This window comes from Mustelus asterias, chromosome 2 (genome assembly GCF_964213995.1).
Source record: "Mustelus asterias chromosome 2, sMusAst1.hap1.1, whole genome shotgun sequence".
Taxonomy (NCBI): Eukaryota; Metazoa; Chordata; class Chondrichthyes; order Carcharhiniformes; family Triakidae; genus Mustelus; species Mustelus asterias.
The window spans coordinates 24181609-24194618 of NC_135802.1; the positions used below are offsets into that span (position 1 = coordinate 24181609).

At 41.5% G+C, this 13010-nt stretch overlaps 1 protein-coding gene across 11 annotated transcripts in view; it reads left to right on the plus strand.

The window, feature by feature from the left end:
• dnajb6b (DnaJ heat shock protein family (Hsp40) member B6b) overlaps positions 1–13010 on the plus strand; it is a 163698-nt gene that overhangs the window by 31706 nt on the left and 118982 nt on the right. For 7 of the 11 annotated variants that reach the window (XM_078232459.1, XM_078232424.1, XM_078232441.1 and 4 more), the window contains 3 exons: positions 4130–4234; positions 9945–10086; positions 10437–10507. In XM_078232459.1, the coding sequence (XP_078088585.1) occupies positions 4130–4234; positions 9945–10086; positions 10437–10507 (318 nt within the window). Of the gene's footprint in view, positions 1–4129; positions 4235–9944; positions 10087–10436; positions 11200–13010 lie in introns of those variants that run through there. The other 4 variants (XM_078232487.1, XM_078232517.1, XM_078232506.1 and 1 more) reach the window with 1 other exon arrangement.

Below are 13010 nucleotides of genomic sequence, written 5' to 3' on the forward strand. Positions count from 1 at the left end.
TGTTTTTACATGCACCTACTTGAGAATGGACAGCAATGAGTTGGGTGGCATGAGTTGCCTATCCCTTTCTGAGAATTTGATGATACAATTGAGTGACTTGCAGGGCAACTTCAGAGGGCTATTCGAGTCAAATGTTGTAAAAATGGTTGCTTTCCTTCCTTTCAGGATAGCTGCTTATATCCAGATTTGGAAAAAAAAAATGAATTGCAATTTAAAAACAACCATGGCAGGGATTAAACAGGGCTATTTGTCCAGGCCTCCGCATTATTAGTTCAAATAGAATAACCATTAGTTTTTTACCCTCTTCAATTTGAAAGAAAACATCTTGTGCCAGAATGCAAAGATTTGTTAAATGTGGTGATGTGATATTCTGCTGTTGCATGAAACTCCCATACAGTGAGAAGTATTGAACTGTACTCATGTTGTACACTATACATTCCAACTATTTTATTCGTGTTTAGACAAGAATGCAAAATGGTCAAAAACTGATTTGGCACCTCCAGCAGGCACTTGTAAAAACTTGTAATCTTGAAGGATCTGAGACAAGAAACAAAATTTGGCCTTGTGCCTACTCCAGTTTGTACTATTCCCTTTCTTTGTCCAGGCAAGGACAAGGGGCAGGGGGACCAAATTAAGGTTGTGCCCCATATCATTGGTAGGTGGGCTTGGTGACTATGATCTGTTACCCAGCTCAGGATTTCTCCTGACATCTGACCAAGGAGATCTCGATTCTTGCTGCTCTGGCAATATGAGAAGGCCTCAGTGGTCTTGTACTCATTCTTCATTATAGTACCAATATATAGGGTATCCTGGCTTTCTTTCCTTTGTCTCCTTGATGAAATCCGCATTGGTTGTGGTGCCATTTTACTACTTGGGTAACTGGACTACATACACCATGGGACTAGCCTCATTTACAATTTTATGATGGTTCCTGTATAGAGGCTCATAGATGTATGATTTTACCAAGTCCAGATCACTAATGCCCCTTTCCTGTGGCTTGTGTTGTTTCAAAAGACCTTATTCTTCAGATGCTGTCTCTGCAGCCAAATGTGTTTTCCCCCAAATAAAAGCAAATTACTGTGGATGCTGGAATCTTAAACAGAAAATGCTGGAAAATCTCAGCAGGTCCGACTGCATCTGAGGAGAGAGAATAGAGCTAAGGTTTCTAGTCTGGATGACCCTTAGCTCTATTCTCTCTCCACAAATGCTGTTGGATCTGCTGAGATTTTCCAACATTTTGTTTTTGTTGTGTTTCCCTCAATGTCTTCCCTAAACCTGTCATATTAGCCCTCAGTCAACACAGCAAGCAGTAGATATATCTGTTCATCCATGGTTTCCGGTTGGAAAACACGGATTTGTTTCTTTGGCATACAGTCTTCTGCACATTTACTAATGAAGTCAGTTACTTTAGTGGTGTACTCGTTCAGACTGGTCGGAGATTTTAAATACTGACCAGTCTACTGACCCTAAGCAGTCCCAGAGGGGATCATCCGATTCCTCAGACTAACATTGCACGCCTTTCTTTGACAAATTCTCCCGTTTAGTTTTTGCTTGTAAGCCGGGAGCAGGAGCACAGCCTTGTGGTCTGATTTGCCAAAGTGTGAGCGGGCGATAGAGCGGTAGGCATGTTTGATATTTGTGTAGCAGTGGTCTAGGATGTTTGGGCCTCTGCTGGAACAGGACATGTGTTGGTGGTATCTTGGTAGGACGCTCTCGAGATTGGTCTGATTGAAGTCCCCACCTACGAGGAACAAAGCCTCAGGATGTTTCGTCTCAAGGCTATTTGTAGTGGTGCATATTTCGCCCAGTGCTGTCTTCACGTCTGACGCGTGGGGTGGGAAGTAAACTGAACCTATCTGAACTTGGCAAAGCTGATGACTTGGTGGTCCCATGTGACTCCTTTCAAAAACCCCAAATCCAACTTTCTCATTTTCTGCTCCCTCTTGGCCCTTTCTGCGCTCTCCTCAGCACACTTGCCTTATTCAGATCACTATTTATGTTGGCATTCTGTTAACTGTGTTTGAAGTATTATTTCAGTACACTGTTTCTTCTATTAGGGCATGATTTCTCTCTCCTATAGTTGTCCTATAAGAGAGTTCACTACAATCTCTTCATTACTGCCTTTTTTGTGGTTCTGACCTTTCTGACTCCTCTCAGCATCTGATTAATCAAAACTCCCTAATCAATAGGAACAGACCATTTGGTCCAGTTGGTCTGTGCTGGATAGAAACGTTCTACTTAATTTTGGTAAATGGGAAATCCTGGACTTAGTAGCTCCACAACCAAACTATTACAAAAGGTATCACTCTTCCTGAATGTGTATTTCCTGTTTTGATCATTGTTCATTTTCTTGCTCATCAAATTGCTGTCAAACCACCTACAGTAATGGCATCTCTCCAAGCTCTTGCATCATTATCTGCTGTTCCTTCCACAGATCTATCCTTGGCTCCATTCCTTTATCAAAGTGTCAGCTTTGGCTCAGCAGTAGCGCTGTAGTGCTTGAATCAAAGTCATGGATTCAAGCCCTATTTCAGTATTTGAACATAATCTAAGGTTCTAGACTGAAGCGCTACTGTAGGAGTTGTGCATTGACAGAGATCCCATATTGGATGCGATGTTGAAACAAGGGGGGTTTGTCCTTTCATGTGGATGGAGAAGATCCTGTGACAGGCGAGGTCAGTTGGCCTAGCCAACATTACCTCTCAACCAACATGAGTTAAACATTAACGGGTTTCCCCTCATTGTGGTTGTAGAATTTTGTGCACAACTTGCTTTGTTTCCGATATTACGTTAATAACTAAACTTAAGCTCCAGTGGTTGCGGAGCATCTTGGTATCTGCATGCTGTTCCTTGGCAATCAATGCAGATATTGAGTTAGCTTGCACATAATGCCAAGCTGTACCTCCCTTGCTTTATGCTATCTGAGTGCTTGTTCAACAACCTAGCAGTTCCCTCCAGTTATCGGTTGGAAACTTGGGCGGGGAGATGGCAAATGGAGTTTAATCCGGACAAATGTGAAGCCATGCATTTTGGAAGGTCTAATACAGATGGGAAATATACAGTAAATGGCAGAACCCTTAAGAGTATTGGTAGGCAGTAGGATCTGGGTGTACAGGTAAACAGGTCACAAAGTGGCAACGCAGGTGGAGAAGGTAGTCAAGAAGGCATATGACATGCTTGCCTTCATCGGCCGGGGCATTGAGTTTAAAAATTGGCAAGTCATGTTGCAGCTTTATAGAACCTTAGTTAGGCTGCACTTGGAATAGAGTGTTCAATTCTGGTCGCCACACTACCAGAAGCACTACCTGGAGGCTTTGGAGAGGGTACAGAAAAGATTTACCAGGATGTTCCCTGATATGGAGGGCATTAGCTATGAAGAGAGGTTGGAGAAACTTGGTTTGTTCTCTTTGAAACGACAAAGGTTGGAGGGGCGACCTGATAGAAGTCTATAAGATTGAGAGGCATGGACAGAGTGGATAGTCAGAAGCTTTTTACCAGGGTGGAAGAGTCAATTACTAGGGGGCGTAGGTTTAAGGTGCGATGGGCAAGGTTTAAAAGAAATGGACGAGGCAAGGTTTTTACACAGGGTGGTGGGTGCCTGGAACGCATTGCCGAGGGAGGTAGTGGAAGCAGATACAAAAATTACTTTTAAGGGGCATCTTGACAAATACATGAATAGGATGGGAATAGAGGGATATGGTCCCTGGAAGGCTAGCGGGTTTTAGTTCAGTCGGGCAGCATGGTTGGTGCAGGTTTGGAGGGCTGAAGGGGCTGTTCCTGAGCTGTAATTTTCTTTGTTCTTAAACAATTCTTGGCGATGAGAACTGGAAATTACCTTTAAGATATTATTTGATCAGAGTGCGCACACCTTGATCACAAACTCCTAGATTTTATTGCACCTTGTTAATTACGTAATTCAACTTCACTGTCCGTTTTGGCCAAACATTGAATGTTGATGTCAGAGGTTTAATTTTTTTGTTGATCCACCCCTCTTGGGGAGGAGGAGTTAGGATTTGCTGGTACTGTTTTGAGTTGGTGTGCTTTCTACTTCTGTTTTATTTAAATCCAAGATCCATCAATGTAACTGACTCATCGTATGATTTTAATTAAATTTGTGTTTTTGGAACAGTGGATGACCCCTTTGATGATTTCTTTGGAAATCGACGAGGTAGAAGCAGGGGTGGCAGAGGGTCTTTCTTTTCTCCTTTTGGTGGATTTCCTGCGTTTGATCCTGGTAAGTATTAATCAATAAATATATAGTAGAATATGATGTATTTCTTTCTAATGCAGATTAGATGCATGGAAGTTATTAAAACTAAGATGAAAGCGTATTATCTGAAATTATCCCAGATTTTAAGACAATCAACTTTAACATTTAAAGCATACTTGATTGCCTTCCAATGGTAAGTACGAAAGCAAAGTAAATGGATACTGAAAATTGTTTGTCCTAATTTGCATATTTTGAGCAAATTTGAAATTTCACTAGCAATAGCTCTACCAAGCTTGTTGAGTCTAATCCATGTGGACACTGGGCAGTGATCATTTTTCTATTCTGTACTACTCTCAGATGTAATCTGTGGAATATGTTGATTAATTTTAAGGTGAAAGTAACGGTTTAAATTTAGGACTTCTCAATTTGTACCTTGTTTAATCCATGAAAATTGGGCAATAAAGACTTGAAAGAAGTGCTAATTTTTTTCCACCCAAGACCGAATTAAAGAATATTAGTTCCAATGCAGAGTTTTTGGTTTATGACGATGAACGGTATGTAGATAGCTGTGTTTGCTGTCACCACAATGCATTCACTGGACATGCAGTCGCAGTGCCTCGGACACCACTGCTAGCAACACCACAGGTAGCAGCCTGTGTCAAAGAATAGGACCATCCGCAATATCAAGCAATACAAAGCATCAATGCAAGTTCTTTTTCCGTCATGATTAAAGGTGGCAGCTTTTGCAGTATTGAACTGCAAAACGCCAGTTCCAGTTTAAAAATCCTGCGATCTCGATTGTGATTTTCTTGCTGCCTTCCTCGCACTCACCACTTTGTTTCCAAGTGGCAAGCTAATTGGACATGGATTGGGTGTGGGGTAAGCGTGGATGGTGCCACATGCCAGTGGGTGCATAACAATGATGTCAGTGGCGATGTGCATGTATCAGTGGGTGGAGTTGGTGTTGGACTTCCTGTTCTAGGTGCACAATGATGACGTGGCACAGACTTCCTGTTCCTGCGTACTGGCAGAATCTGGTGAATGCGCACTGATGTAATTGAGGTTGTGATGAATAATGACTTCAACTTCTACCTTATTCTATAAGTTCTCCCAAAGCTGCTTGTTCTTCATGTCATTTTATTCTTTTTGTCATTTGATCCAAATTTTTCTTTAAGAATTCTGCTTTTGTAGCACTAGGATATATACTGGACTGCAGCAAATTTGATTACTTAAGTAATCTTGCCCTTCTAATAGTTTTTTTAATTCATGGGATGTGGGTGTTGCTGGCTGTGCCAGCATTTATTGCCCACCCCTAATTACCTAATTCATTATGAAGTGCTTCGGAAGGTTAGTCATGGCACAAATCAGTTCTCGTCTCCCAGATTGTCTAGATCCTCTACAGTTCGCCTATCGTGCAACAGGCCCATAGCAGATGCCATCTCCCTGGCCCTACACTCAACTCTGGAACACCTAGATAACAAGGACATGTATGTCAGATTCCTATTTGTTGACTACAGCTCCACCTTCAACACCATTGTTCCTACAAAACTCATCTCCAAACTCCATGGCCTGGGGCTGAGCTCCTCCCTCTGCGACTGGATCCGAGACTTAACTAACCCACAGACTACAATCAGTAAGGATAGGCAACACCCCCTCCGCAATCATCCTCAACACTGGTGCTCCACAAGGCTGTGTCCTTAGCCCCCTTACTATATTCCTTAGATTGGCATTCAATCCGAAGATGTGCATGTTAGGTTGATTGGCCATGTTAAATTGCCCCTTAGTGTCAGGGGGATTAGCAGGGTATATACGTGGGGTTATGGGGATGGACCTGGGTGGGATTGTTGTCAGTGCGGGCTCGATGAGCCGAATGGCCGCCTCCTGCACCATAGGGATTCTATGATTCTTCCTGGTCCCTCCTAATGCTATAGTTAAGAAAACCCACCAACACCTCTACTTTCTCAGAAGGCTAAGGAAATTTGGCATGTCCGCTACGACACTCCAACTTTTACAGCTGCACCATAGGAAGCATTCTTTCTGGTTGTATCACAACTTGGTATGGTGGCACAGTGACGCAGTGGTTAGCACTGCTGCCTGAGTGCCGGGGTCCCAGGTTCAGTTCCAGCCTCTGGTCACTGTGTGGAGTTTGCGCTTTCTCCCCGTTTCTGCTGAGTGCTCCAGTCTTCCTTCCACAGTCCAAAGATGTGTGGGTTAGGTTGATTGGCTAAATTGACCCCCGTGTCAGGGTGATTGGCAGGGTAAATAAGGGTTACAGGGACTGGGTGGGATTGTACAGACTCGAAGGGCTGAATGGCCTTCTGTACTGTAGGGATTCTGAGTCCTGCTCTGCTCTGTCTCAAACTACAAAGGGTCGTGAACAAAACCCAGTCCATCTCTTAAACCAGCCTCCCATCTATTGACTCTGTCTACACTTCCTGCTGCCTTGGAAAAGCAACCAGCATAATGAAGGACCCCACGAACCTCGGACATACTCTTCCACCATCTTCCGTCGGGGGAAAAACATAAAGTCTGAGGTCACGTACCAACAGACTCGAGAACAGCTTCTTCCCTGCTGCCGTCAGACTTTGGAATGGACTTGCATCTCATTAAATTTATCTTTTTCTACACCCTAGCTATCCCTGTAACACATTCTGCATTCTCTCCTTTCCTCTGTGTGGTATGCTTTGTCTTTTTTGTGTAAGAAACAATACTTTTCACTGTATACTAATACATGTGATAAATCAAATTACCCTTAAACGGAGTGGCCATTTCAGAAGTCATTTAAAATTCAACCACATGGTGTGGTTCTGGAGTAACGTGTAGGCCAGATCAAATAAGTACTGTGGATTTCCTTCCCTAAAGGACATTAATAAACCAGATGGGTTTTGACAGCAATTGATAATGGTTTTATGGTCATCACTGTACTTTTAATTCCAGCTTCTATGGGATTCGAAACCCTGGCCCCCAGAGCATTACCCTGGGTCTTTGGATTACTAATGCAGTGACAATGCCACCAGGCCACCAATTCCCTCTACTGACTTCTATTCTCTTGCTCCTCGCATGGATTGAGTTTTACAAGGTGTGGACCACACCTTTGGGTTAGGGTTTCAGCTCTTGAGCTGAATTTATGCTTACTCTGACAGTGACATTACTGCACTTGAGGTCAAGTGAATTGGAATGAATGTCAATACAGAGTCCTATACCATTGGAATTGTTTTACTTCACAGTAAAATGGCCATGATAGCATTTATTGTCCAACCTGAATGACCCTTGAAGGTGGTGAACTGCTTATTGAACTTCTTGTGATGAAATTCACCCATAGTGCTTTTAAATTGTGTGCCAGCATTTTGGCCTAACGAATGGTGAGATCTTTCCAAGTTGGGATAAATGTTTAACTTGGAGGGAAACTTTGAGATGGTGGTGTTCCTGTGTATGTACTGCTCATGCCCTCCTTGGTGTTGGAGGTCACAAGTTTGAGAGATACTGATGAAACAGCGGCAAGTTGCTTTAAGTTTGTTTATTAGTGTCACAACTAGGCTTACATTGACACTGCAGTAGAGTTGCCATGAAAATCCCCTAGTCGCCGCATTTTGTCTGTTCGGGTCGAGGGAGAATTTAGCATTGCCAATGTTTTTTGGACTGTGGGAGGAAACTGGATCACCCTGAGGAGACCCATGCAGACATGGGGAGAACATGCAGACTTGACAGTGACCCAAGCTGGGGATCTAACCTGGGTCCCTGGTGCTGAGGCAGCAGTACTTGCCACTGCTGCCCCGTGCTGCAGTGCATCTTCAGCTACAGTGGGCGAGCAGTGGCCAGGGTGCCAATTAAGCAGGCTATGTTCTGGATGGTACTGAACCTCTTGTGTTGTGGAACTGCATTCATTCAGGGAAGTATGGAATATTCCATCACACTTTGATTTGTGCCTTGTAGATGGTGGAAAGGTTTGAGGAGTCAGGTGGTGCACCCAGGTCTTATTGAAGGCAGACACACTTGGAACAGAATACTGCAATCTTCACTAAATATCCCCATTTATGACATTATGATGGACATGGCCATTTCAAGTGGCTGAAGGTGGTTGGGCTGAGGAGACTGCCCAGCAAAACTCCTGCAGCAATGGCCTTTGGCCGAGATGTTTGGCTTCCAAATGACAATTAGTGGAGTTTGTCCCACTAATTCCCACTGACTTCAGTTTTACTAGGGCTGCTTGATATATGAGGAGGTCCTGCTTGATAGAACTATCAGTAACCTCTTCCGTTTTTTTTCATGGAGCTACCTCCATTAGTTTAATTGACCACCATTCATGGCTGGATGTTGCAGGACTGCAGTGCTTTGATCCTTTGGTTGTGGGATATCTTGGCATATAGCATACTGATTTTGCTGTTTGGCATATGGTCTGATGAGGTAGCTTCACCATTTTGACATCTTTCTTTTGGGCATGCTTGATGTGGCATGTATCCTGGCATGCTCTACACATTGAGCCAATCTAGGTCTGCTAGCTTGATGGCTTTGGTGTCCTAAGAGGTATGCTGTGTCATAAGGTTACAAATTTTCTTGGATCTATTCTGAATCTGCCCTGTTTATCATAGTGGCAGTGCCTCACAACATATTGGAAAGTGTCCTTGGAGTGAAGGCAGAAATTTGTCTCCACAAAGATAAGACTGTACTCCTGCCAATGATGTTATGGCCAGATGCAATTGCAGCACATAGATTAGTGAGCATAATATTTAATGGGTTTTTCTCCATATTAGTTCTCACCACCTGTCACAGGCTATGTCCTTCAGGGCTCAGCCGGTTTACGCAGTAATTAGACTATGAAGCCACTCTGGATGATGGACATTGAAGTGCCTCAGAGTACAACCTATACTTTTGCGATCACCAGTGCTGCTCAACATGTATTAATTCATCAGCAGAAGGTTACTTTGCCCCTGTCTGACCTGCTGCCATGAGATGACGTGGAGTCCAAGGTCAATATTAATGACTCCCAAGGCCACTCCCCCTAGTGTTTATGCCACTGGTGGAATGTTAGCTGAAACGTATGATTTTTGCCTGTCAGTTGCTTGAATAGACTGGACATTCCCAGTTTCAGTGCAAGTCCTCATATGATGTTGAGGGAGAGTTGACTGAGCCAGGTATAGTGATCTATTAATTGTGTTATGCTTTGGTAGATATTTTGCAACAATTCAGTGGCTTGCTCGGCCAATTCAGACGGTATTTGAGTCTACCATATTTCTCTGGGTCTGGGGTCGCATATACAACAGACCAAATAGAGATATCAGCTTTCCTCCCCTTGAGGTAGTGAACCAGATGGAGTTTAATGAAATTTAGAATTTTCATGGTCCTCATTCCTGATTGTCAGCTTTTTATTGCAAATGTATCTAATTAACTGAAATAAGATTATTTTTTTTTAGTGTGAATTTGGATTACATTTTCTATTGGGTGATTCTAATAGAGAGCTAGATGCCTAACAGTGTGAAATGGAACTTGCATTAATTTAGATTGTTTTGGAAAAACAAAGATGTGCGGGTTAGGTTGATTGGCCATGCTAAAAATTGCCCTTAGTGTCCTGAGATGCATAGGTTAGAGGGATTAGTTGGGTAAATATGTAGGGATATGGGAGTAGGGCCTGGGTGGGATTGTGGTCGGTGCAGACTCGATGGGCCGAATGGCCTCTTTCTGTACTGTAGGGATTCTATGATTTCTATGATAAACTTGTACTTGTTGTTTTCTTTAGGTTTTACTTCATTCAGTTCGTTTGGTAATCTTGGAACGGCATCATTCTCCTCTTCTTCGTTTGGAGGTGGTGGAATGGGTAACTTCCGATCAGTATCGACATCTACCAAGTTTGTTAATGGCAGGAAAATCACCACTAAGAGGTATATTAAAAATGAATTTAAGGATTCCATATAGAAATATTTTCTCATTATGCGAGCTGGCTAGATAGATTTACTGAATATTGACATTTTTAAACCAGTAAATCCTTCCCCTTATCAAGTTAAAATGTATTTTATGATTAAAGTCAAAAGCTAAAGTTGGGTATTAGCCCATGAGATCTGTCCCTTTCAACAGATGTATGATTATTTTGCTGTAGCTTCTGTTTCATTACACATCCCTTATTTGGAAAAGCTACTTAAAATTCTCCTGGCTATTTTTATTTCATGATAGCCCTTTCAACCTTCCAAATGCATTTTTGAAGTTTGACGGCATATTGCCTTTTAATTTCCAGGATTGTAGAAAACGGTCAAGAAAGAGTGGAAGTAGAGGAAGATGGTCAATTAAAATCTTTAACAATAAATGGTAAGGAGCAGCTACTACGATTGGATAACAAGTAACTATTCCCTCATATTTAACAAGTGAAAATGGATGAGCACTCATGGGTGAAAAGATTTTTGAGAGTATCCTGGAAGGAACTTTGCATTATGCGTTACATTGTTTAGTTCAAAATAGTTTTGCTGCTTGTTATGGCACCAATAATCCAATGATGATCATGCCATACTTGGAGTTTTCTTTGACGGGACCACAGAATAGGACCATCTGGTATTGATTTTTTTTGAGTTGTCTTTTTGTATTATGAATTTATTGATGCACTTTCTTGTGTAACCATTTTCATTGAGCATTTATCTTCTGAATCTAGAGATTATTCCACTCCAAATTTTTCTAGTTAAATGAATGCAAATTAGCTTCTAACTTGCAGGAGGATTTAATGTGTTAAAAATTTTCTAACTCTCTTTTGTACTTACTAGTAAATATAATTAAGAATATTTAATGATCTAGTTTGCATTTGCTTGAAATTGCATCTTTTGTGGTTTAGTTTTTGCATGTATGCCACTTCAGTGATATTTTGGGAACTGTTGATGTTTATGCTGTTATAACCTGATCACTCAACAACGTAACATGTTGATGCTGGCAGAATGAAAACTTTATTTGTTAACAAATGACGTGAAAAGAAATGTTTGTGGCACAACCATTAAAAGGGCATGGAAAAATTTATTGCGTCTGTGGTGATTTGAAGTTTGTTTGCAATCTTGCACACTTTATTTGTAGTAGTCTCACTAGCATTAAATGCTTGCTTCTTACATAATGCGATGGAAAACTTGCCATGCAGAGTATAATTGCTGCTGCTTTTTAAAAGAAAATTGCAGAAGCACCATATCATGGATTAACGAATAGTTGCCAAAGACAGGCTTTTAATTTGATCACAAATTCAAATGTTTCATTAGGACAAAAGGATACAACTTATTATTTTCATTCAATTACTCAATGTCCAGTTACCATATTAATTTCAATGTTGACAATGACCTGCTTATGGCTCGCTGGGAAACACTTGCATAATCTTGGAAGCAGCTATTATAAACTGTGACAGATGATTTCGGGGGACTTTATGAACTTATGGCCAGTATTTTTAAACAAATTTATTTCACAATTTTATTACTTGGATGTCAATTATGAGACCAGCAGCAAAAATGTGTACTAAACCAATCATGCTTTGTGTTGGAATAGCCAACATGTCTAGCTGTAGATAATTTCAGTGCTGTCAAACAACACAAAGACAAACAAAATGATCAAGTGGTCCATAAAGTACCTCCTCTTCATCCAGTCACATTGCAACTAAACAATGATACCTTCAATAGTTGTTTCCTTGGATAGGCAATAAATCTTTTTTTTTAAATCTTGACCATTTTGGTGTAGGGGCAGGAGAATTTCATGAATTTCCTCTGAGGGCAATCCAATTTAGGAGATTAAACAGACCAGGATGTTATCCAGCATCCCAATTTTATTCAGCATTTTGCCTTGACTTCACTTTCAATGCTTGTGGCAGATCTGTATCCACTACACGAGTAGTGTACTACTAACTCCAAATGTCAATTTTCAAAAAATATTTTGTTTGGTTATGTGCATGTCCTTGTTCTAACTTGATGTGATTCTAAAAATATGTCCACCTCCCCCTCCAAGTCCATTTTCAATCAAATATTTCATCCCCTTTCCCTGAAATCTGTGTTTCTAGAACACAGGACTACCAAAATAGCTGCAGGCCAGTAAATTCCTTGAGCCCTATTTTACCATTCAGTTGGATTCTAGCTATCTTAACTCTTATCTGCTGATCTTGGTTCCATTATCCTTAACTTGCCAAACGAAAGTCAATTTTGAATTTGAAATTTCCAGTTGACTAGCAGCAACCAATGGGAAGATGTTCCCACGTAAAGTGCTTCCTGACATGACTCTTGAACAGCCCAATTTGAATATTATCCCCCTTATTTGAGAATTCGTCCCAAAAGGAAATAGCTTTTCTATCCACCTAATCAGGACATTTCTTCTGGAGGAAGGTGAACAGCCAGAGGTTATGGTCCATATTGATACCGATGACATGAGGGATGAGGTCCTGAAAGCAGAATTTAGGGAGTTAAGAAAGAAATTAAAAAGCAGGACCTTGAAAGCAATATTCTTCCATTAGTTTGTGTCACATGCATAGTGAGCATTTGAATAGGATTGAGCAATCAAGTGGCTGATGAATTGGTGTAGAAGGGAAGGCATTAGATTTGAGGTTTAAAGGCTGACTCGGGCAGATGACACCTGTGCAAGATGGATGGGTTGCATCTTAGCAGGGCCAGGACTTATCTCCTCGCAGGGAGATTTGCTAGTGCAGTTGGAGATGGTTTAAACTAAGTTGGCAGGTAAATTGAAACCTGAGGGGGAAGCAAGACTGGTAACAGGAGCCAAAATGTCGCAAGGGAAATTAGAAGGCAGACGAAACAAAGGCAAAGATCAAGTAGAATTAGAGCAGAATAAGGTTAAAAAGACA